This window comes from Podarcis muralis, chromosome 1 (genome assembly GCF_964188315.1).
Source record: "Podarcis muralis chromosome 1, rPodMur119.hap1.1, whole genome shotgun sequence".
In the NCBI taxonomy this organism is placed as follows: domain Eukaryota; kingdom Metazoa; phylum Chordata; class Lepidosauria; order Squamata; family Lacertidae; genus Podarcis; species Podarcis muralis.
The window spans coordinates 440573-457793 of record NC_135655.1 but is presented as its reverse complement, the minus strand read 5'-3'; the positions used below and the strand labels follow the sequence as shown (position 1 = coordinate 457793).

The window sequence follows — 17221 nt, the reverse complement described above, 5'->3', positions numbered from 1 at the left end:
CTGGGCGTGGTGACGAAGGGCAGCATGAGGTGGTAGCCCGGGCCGCTGAGGGTGGCCAGCAGCGCCCCGCCCCTGGGGGGAGAGAGAGGGGGCTGAGCGGAGAGGCGGAGGGGTCGGGGGGGGGGGTCCCGGGGGTCTCCCTCTGCCCGCCTCACCTGTAATAGACGGCCAGGTGGCCCTCCTGCACCTTGTGGACGGAGGCGCCCAGCAGCAGGAGCAGCGCCGCCGCCGCCCCGGCCAGACTGGCCCCGGCGCCGGCCCAGCGGGCGGGGAGGGAGCGCGGCGCCCCCGGAGGAGCCGGGCCGGGCCAGCGACGGGCGTCCCCCTCCCCGCCCAGGCCGGAGGAGGACATGGCGCTGGCTTCCTTCCTTCGCTCTCGCTCTCTCGGGAGGCGCCTGCGCAGAAGCGCCTCCCCGTTTCCCAGGGGGCCGGAGGACTTTGGGCGACGCACCGCCCCCCCAGCCGGAAGTGCCCTCCCGCCGGAAAGAGGAAGCGCGCGGGAGAGCGATGGCGCCCGGCGGTGCCCTGAGAGTGTGAGTCCCGCCAGGCCCCGCCGGCCTCCCCTCCGCCTCCTCTTCCTCGGGGCTCCGTCCGCCTTCCTCCCCCCTGACGCGCCTTCTCTCTCTCTCTCTCTCCCCCTCCAGGCTGGTCTGCGGGGACGTGGAGGGTCGCCTGGGCTCCCTGTACAGCCGCGTCCAGGCGGCGCAGAGCAAGAGCGGCTCCTTCGACGTAAGGGCGCCCCTTCCCCTCGTCTCCTCCGCGGCGGGCGCGGCCCAGTCTCCTCCGGGGCCTCCTCCTGACCCTCTCCCCTGCTCTTCTCTTGCAGCTCCTCTTGTGCGTCGGGAACTTCTTCGGCTCGGCCCGCGACCCAGAATGGGAGGCGTACCAGACAGGAGCCAAGAAAGGTGGGGCGAGGTGGCAGGAGACAGGAAAACGGGGAGCTGAGACAAAGCTGAAAATGAATGAACTGCAGCTTTCCCCCCATGGTCTAGTCCTCATCTGTAGACTGCAAAAAACAAAGCCATGCTTCCCCTGCCCGCCCCCCTAATATTCTTATGAGGGTCCCTTCTCCAGGCTTCAGAGTGTGGCTGGAAGTGGGGGACAGAAAAGGGTCCTCCTCTCCTTCCACTCTGTAGTTTTAATCTGACATCTCAGGCACACTCCTGCACCTAGAGCTCAGAAACTGCTCATGCTAATGAAATTGCCTTTCACAAAATGCGCCCAGAACAATGGGCGTTTCAAACCCTGACTCCAAGCCCCTCTCCCTCACCTCAGGCTGTTTTCCAGCCAAGGTGATGATCTGTGTCTGGGCTGCAGCCCTTCAGACTTTCACTGTGGGGTCACACATCTGCATTGTTCTCCCTGTGAAGGACCCCTTTCCATGTAGGAAGCTCACTCTCTCTCTAGCCTACACCACAGTGCCCAGTCATATCTTTTTCAAAAGCCAGCACTTTCTCTGAAATGAATTGTCTGTGGAGAAAGAAATAATAATAATTAATTAATTTATACCCCATCCATCTGGCTGCATTTCCCCATCCACTCTGGGCAGCTTCTAACAAAAGATTAAAAATACATTAAAACATCAGTCATTAAAAACTTCCCTAAACAGGGCTGCCTTCAGATGTCTTCTAAACGTCAGATGGTTGTTTATTTCTTTGACATCTGATGGGAGGGCCTTCCACAGGGCGGGTGCCATCACCGAGAAATAACAGCCCTGCAAAGTTCATCTCATTTGGGCCATGGTGGCTTTGTCTCCCTCAGCTCCTATACAGACATACGTCTTGGGTGCCAACAACAGTGAAACAGCACAATGTTTTCCAGATGCCAGCGGATGCGAACTAGCGGAGAACATCACTTACCTGGGTAACTTTATGCTTATTGTTTACTACATTTAATTAAAAGGAAGGAGGAAAACGTCTGATAGTAGCTTCTTAAAAAAATAAAGGTAAAGTTACCCTTGACCGTTAGGTCCAGTTGCGGATGACTCGGGGGTTGCACGCTCATCTTGCTCTATAGGCCGAGGGAGCCGGCGTTTGTCCGCAGACAGCTTCAGGGTCATGTGGCTAAGCCGCTTCTGGCAAACCAGAGCAGCACACGGAAACACCGTTTACCTTCCTGCCGGAGCAGTACCTATTTATCTACTTGCATTTGACGTGCTTTCGAACTGCTAGGTGAGCAGGAGCTGGGACCGAACAACGGGAGCTCGCCCTGTCACGGGGATTCGAACTGCCAACCTTCTGATTGGCAAGCCCTAGGCTCTGTGGTTTAGACTACAGAGAGATAAATCAGTTAAAAGCCAAATTTAAAATGATGTACCATACAGAATCCTCAAACTGTTCGTCCAACAATCCAATAAAAAGGACTATCCCTCCCCATGCCCACTGAAAGATGAGCACCACAATGGAGGTGAAGAACCACCAAAGCCCAGGCAAATAGAAAGGTTTCAGGCTTGCACCTAAAAGCTGACGAGGGGAGGAGGAGCTGACTGCTCTTGGGACTCAGGCATGGTTTGAGGCCCCAATTTAGGGCTCTGTGGGAACCATATTTTGTATTTCCTTCAACCTAGCAGGGTGTGGATTTTATCTGATCCCCACCAGAAATTGTTTCTTTTTCCAAATGGAAAGTTACTGTGCCAAATGAGAATTCTCACTTGGGTCCTTCCTTGCTGGGGTCTGGGCTTGGGAGCACGGCTGCCACCTGCCTCTTCTTTGGTGGAGAACAAAGATCTTTGATCTTCAGCCTTCTTGTTTGGAGGAGAGGGATGGTGCCCCTCTGACCTCTCTCAATGCTCCCAAGAAGGTGATGGTGTGGGGCTCCCCAAGGTTTCTCCCCCTGTTCACTCAGCCCCCACCCCACTCCATGCCAAGCTACCTGACCCATGAATTGAATGGGTCATAATGCAGGCATCTGCCAGGCTCTACCAGGGGCTGGGAAAAGACTGGGAATTTTTACTGGCCAGGGAAAAGTTCTTTCCAGCACAAGGCAGAGAGGCTCCTTCCCTGTCTCTTGAACAAATCAGAATTCCAGCATATACACCCAACTCGGATCTCTCTGGTTCTCCCTGGGGGGGAAGAAGGGGGGAAGATGGCCGCCGAACTAGCTGCAGAGTTCTGGAGGTTATCTGAGGCAAGTTCTTAAATCTGCTTTTTAAACAGGCTCGACACCGAGCCAACCTTTGAAACCCCTTTTATAATATATTTTAACTCCTCCAGAGTTTTTAAGTAGTTTAATAGTCCTTTTAGCTCTTTTGTTACCTTGTTATCTTGATGTCCGGAGGGTTTGCTCCCCGCGCTGCCACGCTCCTCAAGTCTGACCGACAATAAGGAAAACGGGTGACAGCTGATTTATTGCCAACTCCGTGTTACGCTCTGAACTATAAGCTATCAAATTACAAATTACAAACAGCTATCCCAAATCTTGCCTCAATTTGGACCTTAGCCTATAGCTGGGTGGAGCTTCCGACTTCCTAAGAGACATAGTTTTTGAAATAGGAAGAATAACCCTGATTGGTAACAAAGACTTACAAATGGTACTTACTAGAAAGAAACGTAGGGACCTGGGGATAGTGACAAGCCCATTGTTCCAGGAGTGTTATGAGAAACAGAGTAAAATCACGCAATACTTTTTACATACAAGGGACAACGAGAATGGAAATGGAAATGGAAATGAGCAAAAGATGGCTGAGATGGTTGAGTTGAAGCAGGATGAGGCTCTTCTTTTTCCCTCTGCTGCTCAAGATCACTCATCCTTCTCTAGAGGAATACAGGACACGGAGAATAACAACCAAAATAGAAATACAATGAGCCTGGCCCATGAAATAGCCTTGGCTGAGATATTATCTTCAGAGCTACAGGAAGAAACCCGAAACTCCCAGAAATCCCAGACTTCATCTATGGGCTCCCAGACGGAAAACAATGACTGCTATCCTCAGGACTGGCTGCTCTCTATAAATCTGGATCTGGCAGCTATGAAAAAATACTTAACAATAACAAATGGGCTGCTCCTGACATTAGTGGAAAATTATCCCCTCCAAGCTAAAGGCTCAGAATTTCACGGTGTTGATCCACCAACCACCCCTCAAGAGCCAGAATATACAAAGCAACCAGCAACCAGCAAGTGCACACAAGGATCAGCAGCGGAAAATCATTTACACCAAGGAAAGGACATAGGGTTGTATGTATCTGTCCCTAAAACTGAATTTCCTATCGAAGTAAATCAAAAGAAGCGAGGCATCAGTAAGAGATCCCATAAGAAGAAAGCTGAAACTAAAAAGAAAAGTAAGAACATAAAAACTGCAAGGAAATCTGTTACAAACCGACGTGCATGTAAAGTATGCTGGAAAAGACTATATAAGCTGATTCCAACAAAATCAAAAACAAACTCTAACAAACCTGCTATACATGGCAGCAGAGAGAACAACAGTGTGGATCCAGGAAAAAAGATCCAGCTGAAGTCTTTGAAAGAAACATCATTGCTGCCTAACAAAACAAGTGAGGAAACGGAATCACTACCCGGGTGCTCTATGCTGAAACCCCAAGGATCCATAAATATTAAAGAAGACTCACCCCATACCATTGATTATGGCAGATCTCAAGATGAGCCAGTAGCAGGGCAAGACTTGCCCCAGGATAAAGGATGGAAACTGATGTTGGCAGATAGGAAGTTAGCTTTTCTTAACTACCCGAAGCCAAAGGGCTTCCTTACACAGGAAGAACGCTCGGTGCATTTTGTGAATACTTTAGATGATATGCTGCCAGGGAAAATAAAATTAAATGACATTACCTCAGTAGATTTCATATTCTACAATGGATACTCTCTGCGAGTGATTGCCTCCTTCAAAGATCAAAACTTGGCTAAATATATATATAGATCAAGACATTTGCTGTTAAAGAAAAGGATAACGGTAACAAGATTTTTTGAAAACAGCACATGTTTGAAATTGTTTCCTGATGAGTTTACGACAGCTGAGATAAGATTTACTTGTAAACCAAAGGAGGAGAGAGGACACTCAAAAGACAAACTGGAACATACTGAGCAAGGGTCCTTGAAACTAAGACAGGAGATGAGACTGCCTAATGAGGGGACGGATAACTTCTATCCAGAAGAAAAGGCATTAATAAATCAGTTTGGATTGTTGCCTTTCCTTGCCCAATCTGAGATCTTGAGAAGATTGGAGACCCTTAGAAATAAGCTAACAGAGATGAATGCTCAGGAAAAAGTAAGAGAGAAAGAACCGGCAACGGACCAATTAAAGAAAGAGAACCTCTCTGAAAAAGCCAAGACAGACCCCATGAAAGACTACTCTTATAATACCTCTGCAATTGCAGAGATAAACCTGTTAACAACAGATCTAACACAGTGCGCAAGGGATAAACTACCATCTAAGAAGGAAACCATCCTTATGGCAACCATGAAAGACTACCCTTATAATACCTCTGCAGCTGCAGAGATAAACCTGACAGCAACAGATCTAACACAGTGCGTAAGGGACAGCAACAATCTACCATCTAAGAAGGAAACCATCCCTATGACAACCACAACGCGCTCTTGGACCAGCATGAGATACCTGGATGAGGATGAACTTGGTATCAGTCAAATAGAACACCTCAAGGTAGATTCGCCAAAAAAAGGAGTACTGATCACTAATGTTAGCACGCTGCACCCTTCAACTGATTCCATTGAGTACCTGGGCGATAATACATCTATGGACATTGCCAAAATGAATGAAATCCAACCAACAGATAAAAAGATAGGCCCAAAAAATCTTTCAAAGGCAAATTGACTAAGATCAATTTTTGGCAAGACAACGTGCAACCTTGCCTTGCTAACTTGGAATATTGCAGGTTGGCAAAAGAGGGTTTCTGACCAATCCTTTGCTAAATATATCCAGAGACATGACATTGTGTTTCTCCAGGAGACCTGGAGCACAAGTGAAGTGGAGTTAAATGGTTTTTCTGCGTTCTCCCTCCCAGGTCTTTTAAGTACTAGAGGGGGGCGAGTTAAAGGTGGGTTAGTTACTTTAATCTCAACAAGGCTAAGGGCCATATTTAAAAAACTAGACCCACTAGACCATCTGGCCACAGCTGTGCAAGTACAGTGGAGAACCCACAGCTTGCTGCTGATTAACGTATACCTACCCCCACAAAGAGAGAAAAGATTGATAAGAAATACTTGGGCTCAGTTAGAACAGTATCTTGACAAACTATCAAATCAATTTCCTGATGCCTCTGTAGTGGTGGCAGGCGACCTAAATGCCAGAACTGGACAATCTGATGAGGCTTTGTATGCCCATTTCCACGAAACAGTCCCCATTATAGAGGAAACCCACCCAATACCAGCTAGAATCTCAAAGGATAAAGGCTGCAATTATGCCGGCTTATGCCTATTACACTTGGTCAACAAGTTGGACTTGGTTATACTAAATGGCCGTACAGAGGGGGAGAAGGTCGGAGAATTCACATTTATATCTAACAATGGCGCCTCCACAATTGACTATATAATCGTGTCGTATGATCTTCAAAACAAAGTTCTGGAATGCAAAGTGGAGGAGCGCTTAGACAGTGACCATCTGCCATTAAGTGCACTCGTAGCTGCGGGAAAGGATTTATCCTGCGCTGAGAAAATCGAGCATTCGAGCCCTACAGCTTTGGAGCTCAGATATTCGCGTATCAGATGGACAGATGAACTGCATAAGGAAATTTCAAGTAGGCTATGCTCAAAGGAACTCCTCACTAAGAGAGAAAACCTTATAACTTCCTCAAGCCATGAATTAAAGATAAATTTATTTCAGGAGTTAATTTCACTCCTTCAAGATTCCCTGAAGGAAAAAAGGAACAGGCCAAGTAGGCAATCCTCAGTATATAAAAACTCCAAACCCTGGTTTGATCAAGAATGTCAGGACATGAAGCTAAACTTACTGAAAAAATACAAGAATTATAGATCTGCCAATTTACCCCAACTCCCCACGGGCTGGTTTGAAGATAAACGAAATTATAAAATTTTGATCAAAAACAAAAAACTCCTGGCACAGAAAAGAGAATGGAAATGCCTAATAGATGCATCCAGAGAGAGAGATTCGGCCACCTTCTGGAGACTGGTAGCAAATGGAGTGCGATCTACTTCCTCAGAAGTGGAGTATACTATACCTGCAGGGACTTGGGAGGCATTTTTCCAATCTTCATATTCAGCTCTGCCTTTGACACAGCCACTAATACAGTGTGCGGCAGGTGATGAGTGGCCTCCGGTGTCGGTTGCGGAGATTAGGAGGCTTATTCAGGCACTCAAACACAGAAAAGCCCCGGGAGCAGATAATATCTCTCCTGAGCTTCTCAAAGCCAATATTGACTGGTGGGCCCCAGTCCTTGCCACCCTTTTCACCAGCATAGATCAAACAGCAATAATACCAGAGGACTGGGGATTGGCAATCATCGTTCCCATATTCAAGAAAGGCTGTAAACTTGATCCAGCCAATTACAGACCAATCAGTCTCTTAAGCATCATTAGCAAACTTTATGCAACTCACTTACGTGAAAAGTTTGCGGACTGGCTGGAACAGGAGCACATCCTAAAGGAAGCCCAGGCTGGTTTCAGGGCACATAGATCAACTCTAGACCAAGGACTGGTATTGCAACATCTAGTGGAGAAATACACCTCAAAGAAAGGAGGCTCTCTCTATGTAGCCTTTATAGATTTCAAATCAGCTTTCGATTTGATACCCCGGCACAGACTTTGGGAGAAATTAAATGCCACAAACATCGATAGACGTCTTTTGCTTCTTATCCGTAGACTACATGAAAATACTCGGATCCGTGTTAGATGCGACCGTTATGGGAACTTATCAAAGGAAATCCAAAGTTTCCATGGTGTCAAGCAAGGCTGTGTTCTTGCCCCTATTCTATTTAACTACTATATAAACTCCTTAGTCGGAAAGATGGAGGAAGCAAGTACTCATTCCCCAAACTTAAATAATACACCAATCCCAGTCCTTTTGTACGCAGATGATGCGGCACTTATTTCCTTCTCTTGTGTGGGTCTAAGAAAACTTTTACGAGCTCTTACAGAGTATTGCGAAGCTGAACACCTAATAATAAATTACACTAAATCAAAAATTATGGTGTTCTCCAAGAGAAAACTCCGACATAAATGGAAAATTAATAACCAACCTATTGAGCAAGTAACATCTTTTAGATATCTTGGAATAATTTTCGATGAGAAGGGATCTTGGTGCCATCAGATTAAGAATTCCATTGTAAATGCGCAAAGATCTTTCAGAGCTATCATAAGATTCTTTTACAGAAAAGGAGGTCAATATGTTCCTGCTGCCTCCCAGGTCTTTGTTGCAAAAATACTTCCACAATTGATGTATGGCACCCAGATATTTAATTCTCAAAAACTCAAGTCCCTGGAATCTGTACAAACTAAATTTTACCGTTCCCTACTAGGGTTACCTACCTGTGTCTCCAACACTGCCATTAGGCTGGAGGTAGGTCAGCTCCCTATTAATGCCAGGATATGGATCCTGAAGATTCACTTCTGGCTAAAACTCATATTTTTCCCAGTGGGAGTGGCTCCATTGACTCTACTAGACCCGTTCCAGTCTAAATGGAGATTGTCGCTTTATGAAAAATTGAAGGGCCTGGGGCTTTCCCCACAAGAACTTATAGCCTCAGGTTTTGAAAAGGCTAAAATGATGGTGAGCCAGCGAATAGGAGATGTAGAGCTTCAGGACCATATGAGCAAGATAGATAAATACCCAGCTATCCAAGATTATGGAAAAGGGTTTAATCTAACCCCATATTTGCTGGATCTACAAATCGCAAAATATAGGCGGGCGTTTACCCTTACCAGATTTGATGTACTGCCATCTGCCTTATTAAAGGGCAGATACGAGGGCACACCCTATGCTGAACGAGTTTGCCCATGTGGTCTGAAGGAGGTGGAAACGGCTTCACATGTGTTGTTACACTGCGACCTTTACGGGGATATCAGGTCACTGTTTATCTCCCCTATCGTTCAGAAATTTCCAGGTCGATCTGAATCTCAGCGGCTGAAAATCCTATTAGGAGATAAAAACCCAGAAGTAACACAGAAAGTGGCCAAGTTTTCTGCGGCCGCGATCAAGCGGAGGGCATTAGTTGTAAAAAAGTAAAAGATCTGACCCCTGGACAAGCCCCCCCCTTTTTTAAGTCTATACATATACTGTAGTGCATATATGAGTATATATGTGTGTGTGTGTGGGTGGGTGTGCATATGTGTATTGTTTTTATGTATAATTTTACAACTTTTAATTGACACCATCATTCCCTCGTAAACTACTGTTGCCTTTTATGTTTTTTTCTTTTCTTCTGGTCTATGACCGTAATAAATTTATTCATTCATTCATTCATTCATTCCCTGTAGAATTAATTGTGTTCAGTCTTCAGGCATGTTGCTGGTGTGTCAAAGGGTTCCATCCTGACCGTTGTGTTCTGTGCTGTGCATGTAGGACGTAAAGGGGTCTTCAGCGGAGCCTCTGGGCTGCAGATTGCCTACCTCAGTGGGACTGAGTCCACAGGGGGGGAACCAACTCCAGCCCACTGCTTCAGCACCAAGGATGTGACTGATCTCAAAACCTCCCTGCTGTCTGCCTCTAAGTTCAAAGGCGTAGACATCTTGCTGACATCTTCTTGGCCAAAAGGAGTAGAAATCTTTGGAAATAGCCCTGTAAGTATCCAGTTTTGGGTGGGAGGGGCTTGTATGTTCTGTTCCATAGAAATCCACATTCTGGATTGGTGGTGGTGGTGATTGTAAATCTGTGCTTGAAATTATACACCACTTTGGAAAAGCAGGAACAGTAAGGAATACCACAAAGTCAACTGAAACAAAAATATGTGGTGATGCAATACTGAACCCAGAGGATGGCAATAGATAAATGTGGCTCAGCGTTGGAAGAAAATAAATGCTGACTACAAGAGTGGGAGGCAGGCATAATAAATAAATTTTGCAGTGACAATAAAGTAACAGGAAATAGCCCAACCCTTTCTAAAATGGACAAAGGAAATGCATAACAGTATATCCAAAACTGTGGTAAACAGTTATCATCTCCAAAAAGTTTATAATGGGGAGTGGAAACCAAATGCTGTCATTGTTTCAAAAGTCTGAGAGAAGAAGAAAGTCTCCATTAAATTGAGAGCCAGAAGGCCAGATGTGCTTCTGGCTGGAGACCCTTCTCAGGCTTGGGGCCACCATGGGGAAGCCACCAGGCGCCAGCCTGAGATCAGACGAAGGGGGGTGCAGCACGAGGCCCCCTTCAGAGACCTCCACAGGTGAGCTGTTTACCATGGCAGCCAGACAGCCTTTCAGCAGCCTGGCCCAGATGTGGAGGGGGCTGTGCTGGAGGGAGAGGCTTTCTAGGAAGCAGGTTTTCTTTCCCCAAGAAAACAATCCTTTCCTTCTGCAGTTCGCAAACATGGGCAGAGGGGGACTTTCTTTCTTTGGGCTGCTAACAAATCCACAGAAATGTGAAACAAAATATGTGTGTTTGTGTTTTAAACAGGGTGACATAGACACTAAGAAATGTGGCTCCGGCCTGGTGTCTTTACTAGCTGCGAGTCTGAAACCACGGTACCATTTTGCCGCCCTGCAAAAGGTCTATTACGAAAGACTTCCCTACAGGTACGCAGAGCCTGGGATCGCAGTTTGCTGACTGGCTGGTGTCTCTGTGTTGATGCAGTCCCATGCATTAGGCCAGGGAGGAATATTGTTTATTATTATTATTTATATGATAACTATTGCTGTGCATAAGTGGCCTCTTGAAATTCTCCAACCAATTTCTTTGCCTTGAGTCCTCTTGGAGAGGCAGAGGGGGAATCTGCTTGCTACCCTGATATTTTGGGATTTTATAGAATTCCAAATTTGTTCTGCATTGATGGTTCCACCTGTAGCCCATCTCGTGCCCCTCCCATAACGGGAAAGTGGTGCTGTGAAGCCGGACACCTTTCAGCATGGGACTTTTGGAATCTCCTTCCCTGGAGGCTTTCAATGTGTGACTTGCTGAGCTGCTCTGGAAGAAGCTGAACTCTGTCCAGATTCCATGTTGACCTGAGCATGGCACTTCTTTGGTTTCTCTGATTCCTGCTGGAAGTGGCCTCACTCTTCTCTTCTGCAGGAACCACACGGTTCTCCAGGAGGCAGCCCAGCATGTCAGCAGGTTCATCGCCTTGGCCGGGGTCGGCAATTCCGACAAGAGGAAGGTACAGAGAGTTCCAGGGACCCTCCTGTCTCCTCTGATGAGAATTGTCAAAGGAATCACTGTTTCTTTGATGGAAACAAGTCAGTTGTTTGTGTTTCTCCTGACTCTCTTTGCTCTTCGCTTTCTCCAGTATCTCTACGCCTTCAGCATCCTCCCAATGAGCTCCATGGAGCCTGCAGAGCTGGTCAAGCAGCCGCAAGATGTGACGGAGAACCCCTATCGAAGGCCTGGGGGCGGCAAGAGCTGTGCCCACATGCTGCCGGATGAAAAGGTGCTGGGGGCGGGGGCTGCACACGTGCATTTCCAGCAGAGCCCCCCCCCCCAATTTGCCTCTGCATTGGAATTGTCTTCACAAACTTTAATTGGCTTATCACTAGTGTGTTTCCTGCCCTGAGAGGAAGGTGGGATATAAATCTGGCATGTTTAAGAACATGTAAGGAGAGCCCAGCAGCAGGATCAGGCCAAAGGGGACCCATTCAGTCCCACATCCTCTTCCTCTCTTATGGCCAGCCAAGTGTCCACTATTTTCTGGCCGGCCGGGTGATAGGCACGTGGGGGAGGGAGGTTGCGGAGCTGGTGGCTTCAGCAGCCAGGGAATGGTCAGTAGAAGGAGCCATTCCCTTTTCTGCATCCAGAAGATCCTGGCCAGAATTCACTTCATGCGCAACAGGACTGCCACTCCCCCCCCCCCCCGGCACCCCCAAAAACAGCTCATGGGGGGAGGTTGTTCCACCTGGGGAGCTGAGATGCTTGCTCAGACACAGCCTTCATCCTGGCACAACACTGAGTTCCACTGATCCTCCCTCTGCACTGCACAAGAGTTGAATTTGGATCATCTCCCAAGTTTCCTCCGAAAGAAACTTCCAGCAGGCTGTGCCCTGTCTGCTCGTCCTGCTGCTCACTATTTTGGGGCTCCCCAGTCCCGCTTTGCAGCTCCTTCAGAAAAGAGTTTTGCTCCCAGGGTTGCAGAGGAAGGATTGCCAGGCCTCAAGGGACATGGAAGCAGCCCTTCCCCGGTCTGCTCTCCAGATGGTGGCTTGATAGCAGCCCTTCTCCTTTCCTCTGCAGGAGGAGCCGGCTCCCCAGTTCTTCTTTGACTTAAGCAGCAAGCCAAAAGGAAGGAAGCGCCGACCAGAAGGTGGGGAGGGGCAGCAGCCCAAGCGTGCCCCCAGCAAGCCCCGTGAGTACCAGGCCCACACCTCTCTCCATGGGCTGGCAGAGGGTGGACTTCTCCCTTCGGGCCAGGAATTGGATTTGCCTTTTGTGGGGTTGTTTCCGCACTTCTTCCATGGAGACTCTGACTGGGCGGCAGGCAGAGAACAGAGCCACTTAAGGGCGAGGCTCTAGACTTGCTACTCACTTGTTACAACACAGTCCAAAACATAAAGGTAATTGCTCTACACCATTAAAGAGCACACACATGCAGTGGAGGCAGCAGCAGGCGACCTTGCTGGGGAAAGGACTCTGCAGATGTGGAGCCACAGCAAAAAAGGCCCTTCTCTTGCACCAGTCTCCCTCAGGGGGTCTGGCAGGTCTCTTTTGTGGGAGAGGGGCTCCAGAAGATAACAGGGTCCTAATAATAATAATAATTTCTTATTTATACCTTGCCCATCTGCTGGGATTGTCCAGCCACTCTGGGCGGCTACCAACAGGATGATAATAAGAATAAGAATAATACATGATAAAACGTTAGGGCTAATCCCTAATTCACAAAGAGCTTCCTGGGTCAAAACCAGCCCTTTGAATGAGGCTTGGAAGTGCCCAATCACTTCCAAGTGGAGCTGCAACAGGATTCACGTTATAGGATCTGCTTGCCTCCAACCTGTCAACTGTCAAGCAGCTGCACAAATTCAGCCTTCCAAGCCACTTCCTAGGGCAGCCCCCCAATGAAGCACATGGCAGTAGTCCAGCCTTAGGTTGCCAAGTTCCCCTGCCCAGAGGGTTCCCGTTAGGCTACTGTCCTACGCTGAGAGAAGGGAGTTGTCTGTGGCTGGCTGGTGAAAGAGTCTTCCCACCTTGGGTGGGCTTTTGATCCTCAAGGGAGAGGGCTCCCTTGCCTGAGTCAGCTTGAGCCCCCTCGTAGCACATGCCTGTTCTCTGCCTGTGGGGCTCCCCCTGAGATCCCCATTGTGCTTGGGAAGAAGCAGTGGCCCTGCCTTGGGGGCTCAGGGGCAAGAAGCAAGGGAATGTCAGCTTCCCCCCGTGAGTCCGGAACAGCCAGGGCCTGCAGGAGGGTCTTTCTGGAGGCCTGGCCCACCAAGTTGCCCGGAGCAAACAGTGCTCTTTCTGCCTCCTGCTGGCCATCCTGCGACACATGTGTGAGTGTTTGTGTCTCTCCCCCCTCCACCTGCCTGTTCAAGCCCTGCCAACGGCCGCCTGCTGGTTTTGCCTCGCTAGCCCAGAAGTCGAGAAGCATTTGGTGGTGAGCATCGGCACGCACGTGAGTCCCTCTTTCTTTCTGCCTTGGTCCCTTTCGGAGCTTGCCGGGCATTGTGTGGGTCTGAGATGGACTCACAGCTGAGGACAGGAGTTGCTGCAGCATGACTGAGATTCAGCGAGGCTGGCCATGACTTGGCCTCCTGGAGGGGAGGCTTGGTTCCCTCTTAAAGGACTTCCCGTGGTTTTCTGTCCCGTCCCTGGATGCTCTTGAGCTGCTCTTTGGTATCTCTCAGTGTGCAAGGAAGCAGCACTGATCCGGGGAAACCTCAGTATGACCACAGGGAGAGCCGCCTTGGGGCTCTGGGCTGCTTCAGCTTTGACCCGGCTGGTGTCGCTGCCGGAGCTAGCGGGGTGGGGTGCTCACCCTTTGTGTTCCTCTGTGCCTGGTTCTGCTGCAGTGCTACCTGGCCCTGGCCAAAGGGGGCTTGACTCCAGACCACGTCCTCATCTTGCCCATTGGGCACTCTCAGTCGATGGTGGACCTGGCATCAGAGGTGGTGGAAGAAGTAGAGCAGTACAAGTCCGCCCTGAAAAGGTTCTTCGGGGCCAGAGGGAAGAGATTTGTGGCCTTTGAGAGGAACTACCGCAGTCAGCACCTCCAGCTCCAGGTGAGAGGCCTCTGGGTTAGTCCCTCAGGATCCGGCGAGGGATGGCTATGGGCGTAAGAGCAGTGGGGTGCTCCTCCTTCCTTCCTTCTGGGGAGCAGATTGCAGTTGCTGCTGGGCTCTCAGAGCCTGGGCAGCTGTTGTGGCAGTTCTGCGTAGCCGGCCAGAGACAGTGTCTGAGCGGCGTCTGGCTGTCACAGAGAGTGTGGAGGAGGCCAGTTAGCAGAGGGCTCCTGGAGGGTGCAGAGTCCCCGGCTGCTGCTGCTCACCTCCTACAGCTACAGGAAAGCTTTCCTTTCCTTCTTTCCTCAAATTTCATAAGTTTAAGCCTGCAGGAGAGGCTCTCTGCCTTTCACCATGATGACAAGCTGTACTGAGGGACGCCCTGTGGGCCCCTGTGATGGTACTCTCAGCTTGCTTTGCAGTTCTGCTCTTAGGCTGCCATGCACCATGCCAACTCCTCTGTGCTGTCATTCCCATCGCCCAGGTGGTTCCTGTTCCCCTGAACTGCTGCACTACGGAAGACATCAAGGAGGCCTTCATTGTCCAGGCAGAAGAGCAGCGGATCGAGTTGCTGGAGATCCCAGAGCACTCGGCTCTCAAGCAGGTAGAAGGAGCACACCAGGGTCTCCTGGGGCCACGAGGTCCATTTCATCCGTAGCGAGGCTGGAGCAAGCCCTTTGGGTGGGCCACGCTCAGAGACGGCTGGTGGCTGCATGGAGCCACCTTTTTATGCACAATTCATCTGGATGTCCAGGAATCAGAATTGCAGGGTTGGAAGGGACTTCAAGGGTCATCTGGTCCAGGAATCACAGCTAATCCAGGGGACCTCAGTCACTAGTCCTTCCTTTGCCGCCTGCTCCATAGTCACTGACTGCAAAGTGGCTCACCTAACCTGGAGCCATTTCTGCTTCTCTCCCCATCAGCCGAGGGGGGCACTCAGAGGGAAGTAGGCCTATAGCAGGGCCCTGGGGGGGGGGGGCAGGTGTAATCAGAGGAAGGCCTGAGAGTCATGCAGGCCCAGCATCTGCTGCTGACAGAGCCTGAACGGGAGTCCTTTTGGCTTCCCCTTCCTAGGCTGTGTGAAGACTCCTCTTCAGTAGCCATTAGGGCAGCTGCCCAGACCATCTGTGTCCTGGGCCAGCCCACAGAGCCACCTGCGGGGAGGGGGGGGAGGGAGTATTGGCCTCTCCATCACTCTGTGGTTGCTTTAAGGCTCTCCAGATTCCCTGGGTCCTGCTGCAGCCATGAAGAATAATAATAATAATAATAATAATAATAATAATAATAATAATAATAAAGTGGAACCTCAGTTTTTGAATGTAATCCGTTCCGGAAGACCATTTGACCAATGTTTGAGAACCGAAGCTGCAAGTTGGCTGCAAGTGGGCAGGGTCCTACCTTACCCCTGGCATATTTGCTGCCTTTGGGTCAACGGGCAGGCTAAACTTAGCAAATGGCTTGTTGAAAGCTCTTACAAGGCTGGGCCCAGCACCTCCCGCTCAGCCTGGGGCTGGCAAGGCAAGGAGGAGGCTGCTCTGGTGTTCTGTCCACTCTGAGCCCTGGGGTCCCAGCAGCGGAATGCTGCCCCAGCGTCTCGTTCTGAGGCTTTGGTTTTGTCTTTCAGATAGTCCAGCCAGGGACGCCTTATTTCTATGTGGAGCTCGATAATGGGGAGAAGCTCTTCCACCGTATTAGGAAGAGCTTTCCCCTCCAGTTTGGAAGGTTTGTCATTTGTCCCCACCCCCAATGACAGGGACTCTGCACATGCTGGGTGGTTGCTGAGCCCCAGGATTCTCTTGCTCAGAGAATCCTAGAGTTGTAGAGTTGCAAGAGATCCCAGTTGTCATCCAGCCCAGCCCCCTGCAACGTGGGAGTCTCAACTGAAACCATCCAGCCTCTGCTTGGAAACCTCCAGTATCTCTGCCCCTTCAACCTCCCCCAATCAGGAGTGGTTTGGGGAGGGGGCAGGAAGCCAACTGCTCTGTGGGCCTGGTGGGGTTGGGGGCGCTTGGAGAGAGCAGCCCGGGCTGATGCTTTCCTGGGTATCCTCTCTCTCCCCTCAGGGAGGTCCTCGCCAGCGAAGCCATCCTGGCCATGCCTGGGCGGGCAGACTGGAGGAGCTGCCAGGCGGGGCAGGAGGAAGAAGCCACGGCAGCCCAAGACTTCCGCCAGGCCTTTGAGCCCTTTGACCTCGCCCAGGAAGATGAAGGGCCAGGGCGGGAGTGAGCAGGCGCAGCACAGACCGGCTGGATCCTGTCCTCTCTCTTCCTGTGAGGAGCCTCCTTTCACTCCCTGCGAGGGCTCTTCTTCCACGGCCACAGAGACTTCCTGCGTGGAGGGAGGGTGGCCAGCCACATCCACCTGACACCCCCCCCCCCCCCCGGATCAGCTACCATTGGCCTGTCTGGCTTCCAGAGCAGAGGTGGCTGCTGGGTCTAAGTGGGGGTCCTGCGCACAACTCCAGATTGTGCTGTGGAGGAAAGGAAGGCAGCTGTTCCCTCTGAAACGGAGGCAGACTCACCCCACACCGAGCATCTCCTGTGAGGTTCAGGGAGAGAGGGGTCTCTCTCTGCTACAGGGTCCTCCAGGGCACCCAGGCAGGATGGGCCTTAGAGGCCATGGCAGGACAGACTCCCCTTCCCCTCTTCATGGCTTTGTTTCAGCTCAGAAGATGCTGCTCCTTGCTTCTGCTGGGAAATATTAACTGCCGGCCAAAGGCGGATTCCTAAGGATTGCTCTGAGGAGGGTGTATATAATTTGAACATATGTTGGATTGTTGTACTGTAAAAAAAAGTGTTTTGTCATAAGAAAATCCTCAAATAAAAGGGTGTTTTTATATATTTAAATACATGAGCTGAGCCCGTCTGCTCCTGGCTAGTCGGTTGGGGCTGTGGCTGTCAGGGAGGGATGTGGAGGGGAAGGGGTGGCTAATGGCTGCTCCAAA

At 49.9% G+C, this 17221-nt stretch overlaps 1 protein-coding gene across 3 annotated transcripts; it reads left to right on the top strand.

The window, feature by feature from the left end:
* Positions 1–380: 380 nt before the first annotated feature.
* CWF19L1 (CWF19 like cell cycle control factor 1) lies at positions 381–17123 on the top strand. 3 transcript variants are annotated; one of them, XM_028733478.2, is made up of 14 exons: positions 382–533; positions 645–729; positions 827–905; positions 1762–1863; positions 9485–9702; positions 10535–10653; positions 11147–11231; positions 11361–11501; positions 12299–12410; positions 13591–13670; positions 14068–14277; positions 14762–14881; positions 15902–15999; positions 16341–17123. In XM_028733478.2, the coding sequence occupies exons 1-14, from the start codon at positions 508–510 to the stop codon at positions 16501–16503; spliced, it is 1638 nt and encodes a 545-aa protein (XP_028589311.2). In that variant the 5' UTR covers positions 382–507; the 3' UTR covers positions 16504–17123. The 3 variants fall into 3 exon arrangements, with proteins under 3 accessions (XP_077788758.1, XP_028589311.2, XP_028591105.2); XM_077932632.1 differs by having other exon boundaries at positions 381–533; positions 11147–11501; XM_028735272.2 differs by lacking the exon at positions 645–729 and having other exon boundaries at positions 484–533.
* The last annotated feature ends 98 nt before the right edge of the window (positions 17124–17221 follow it).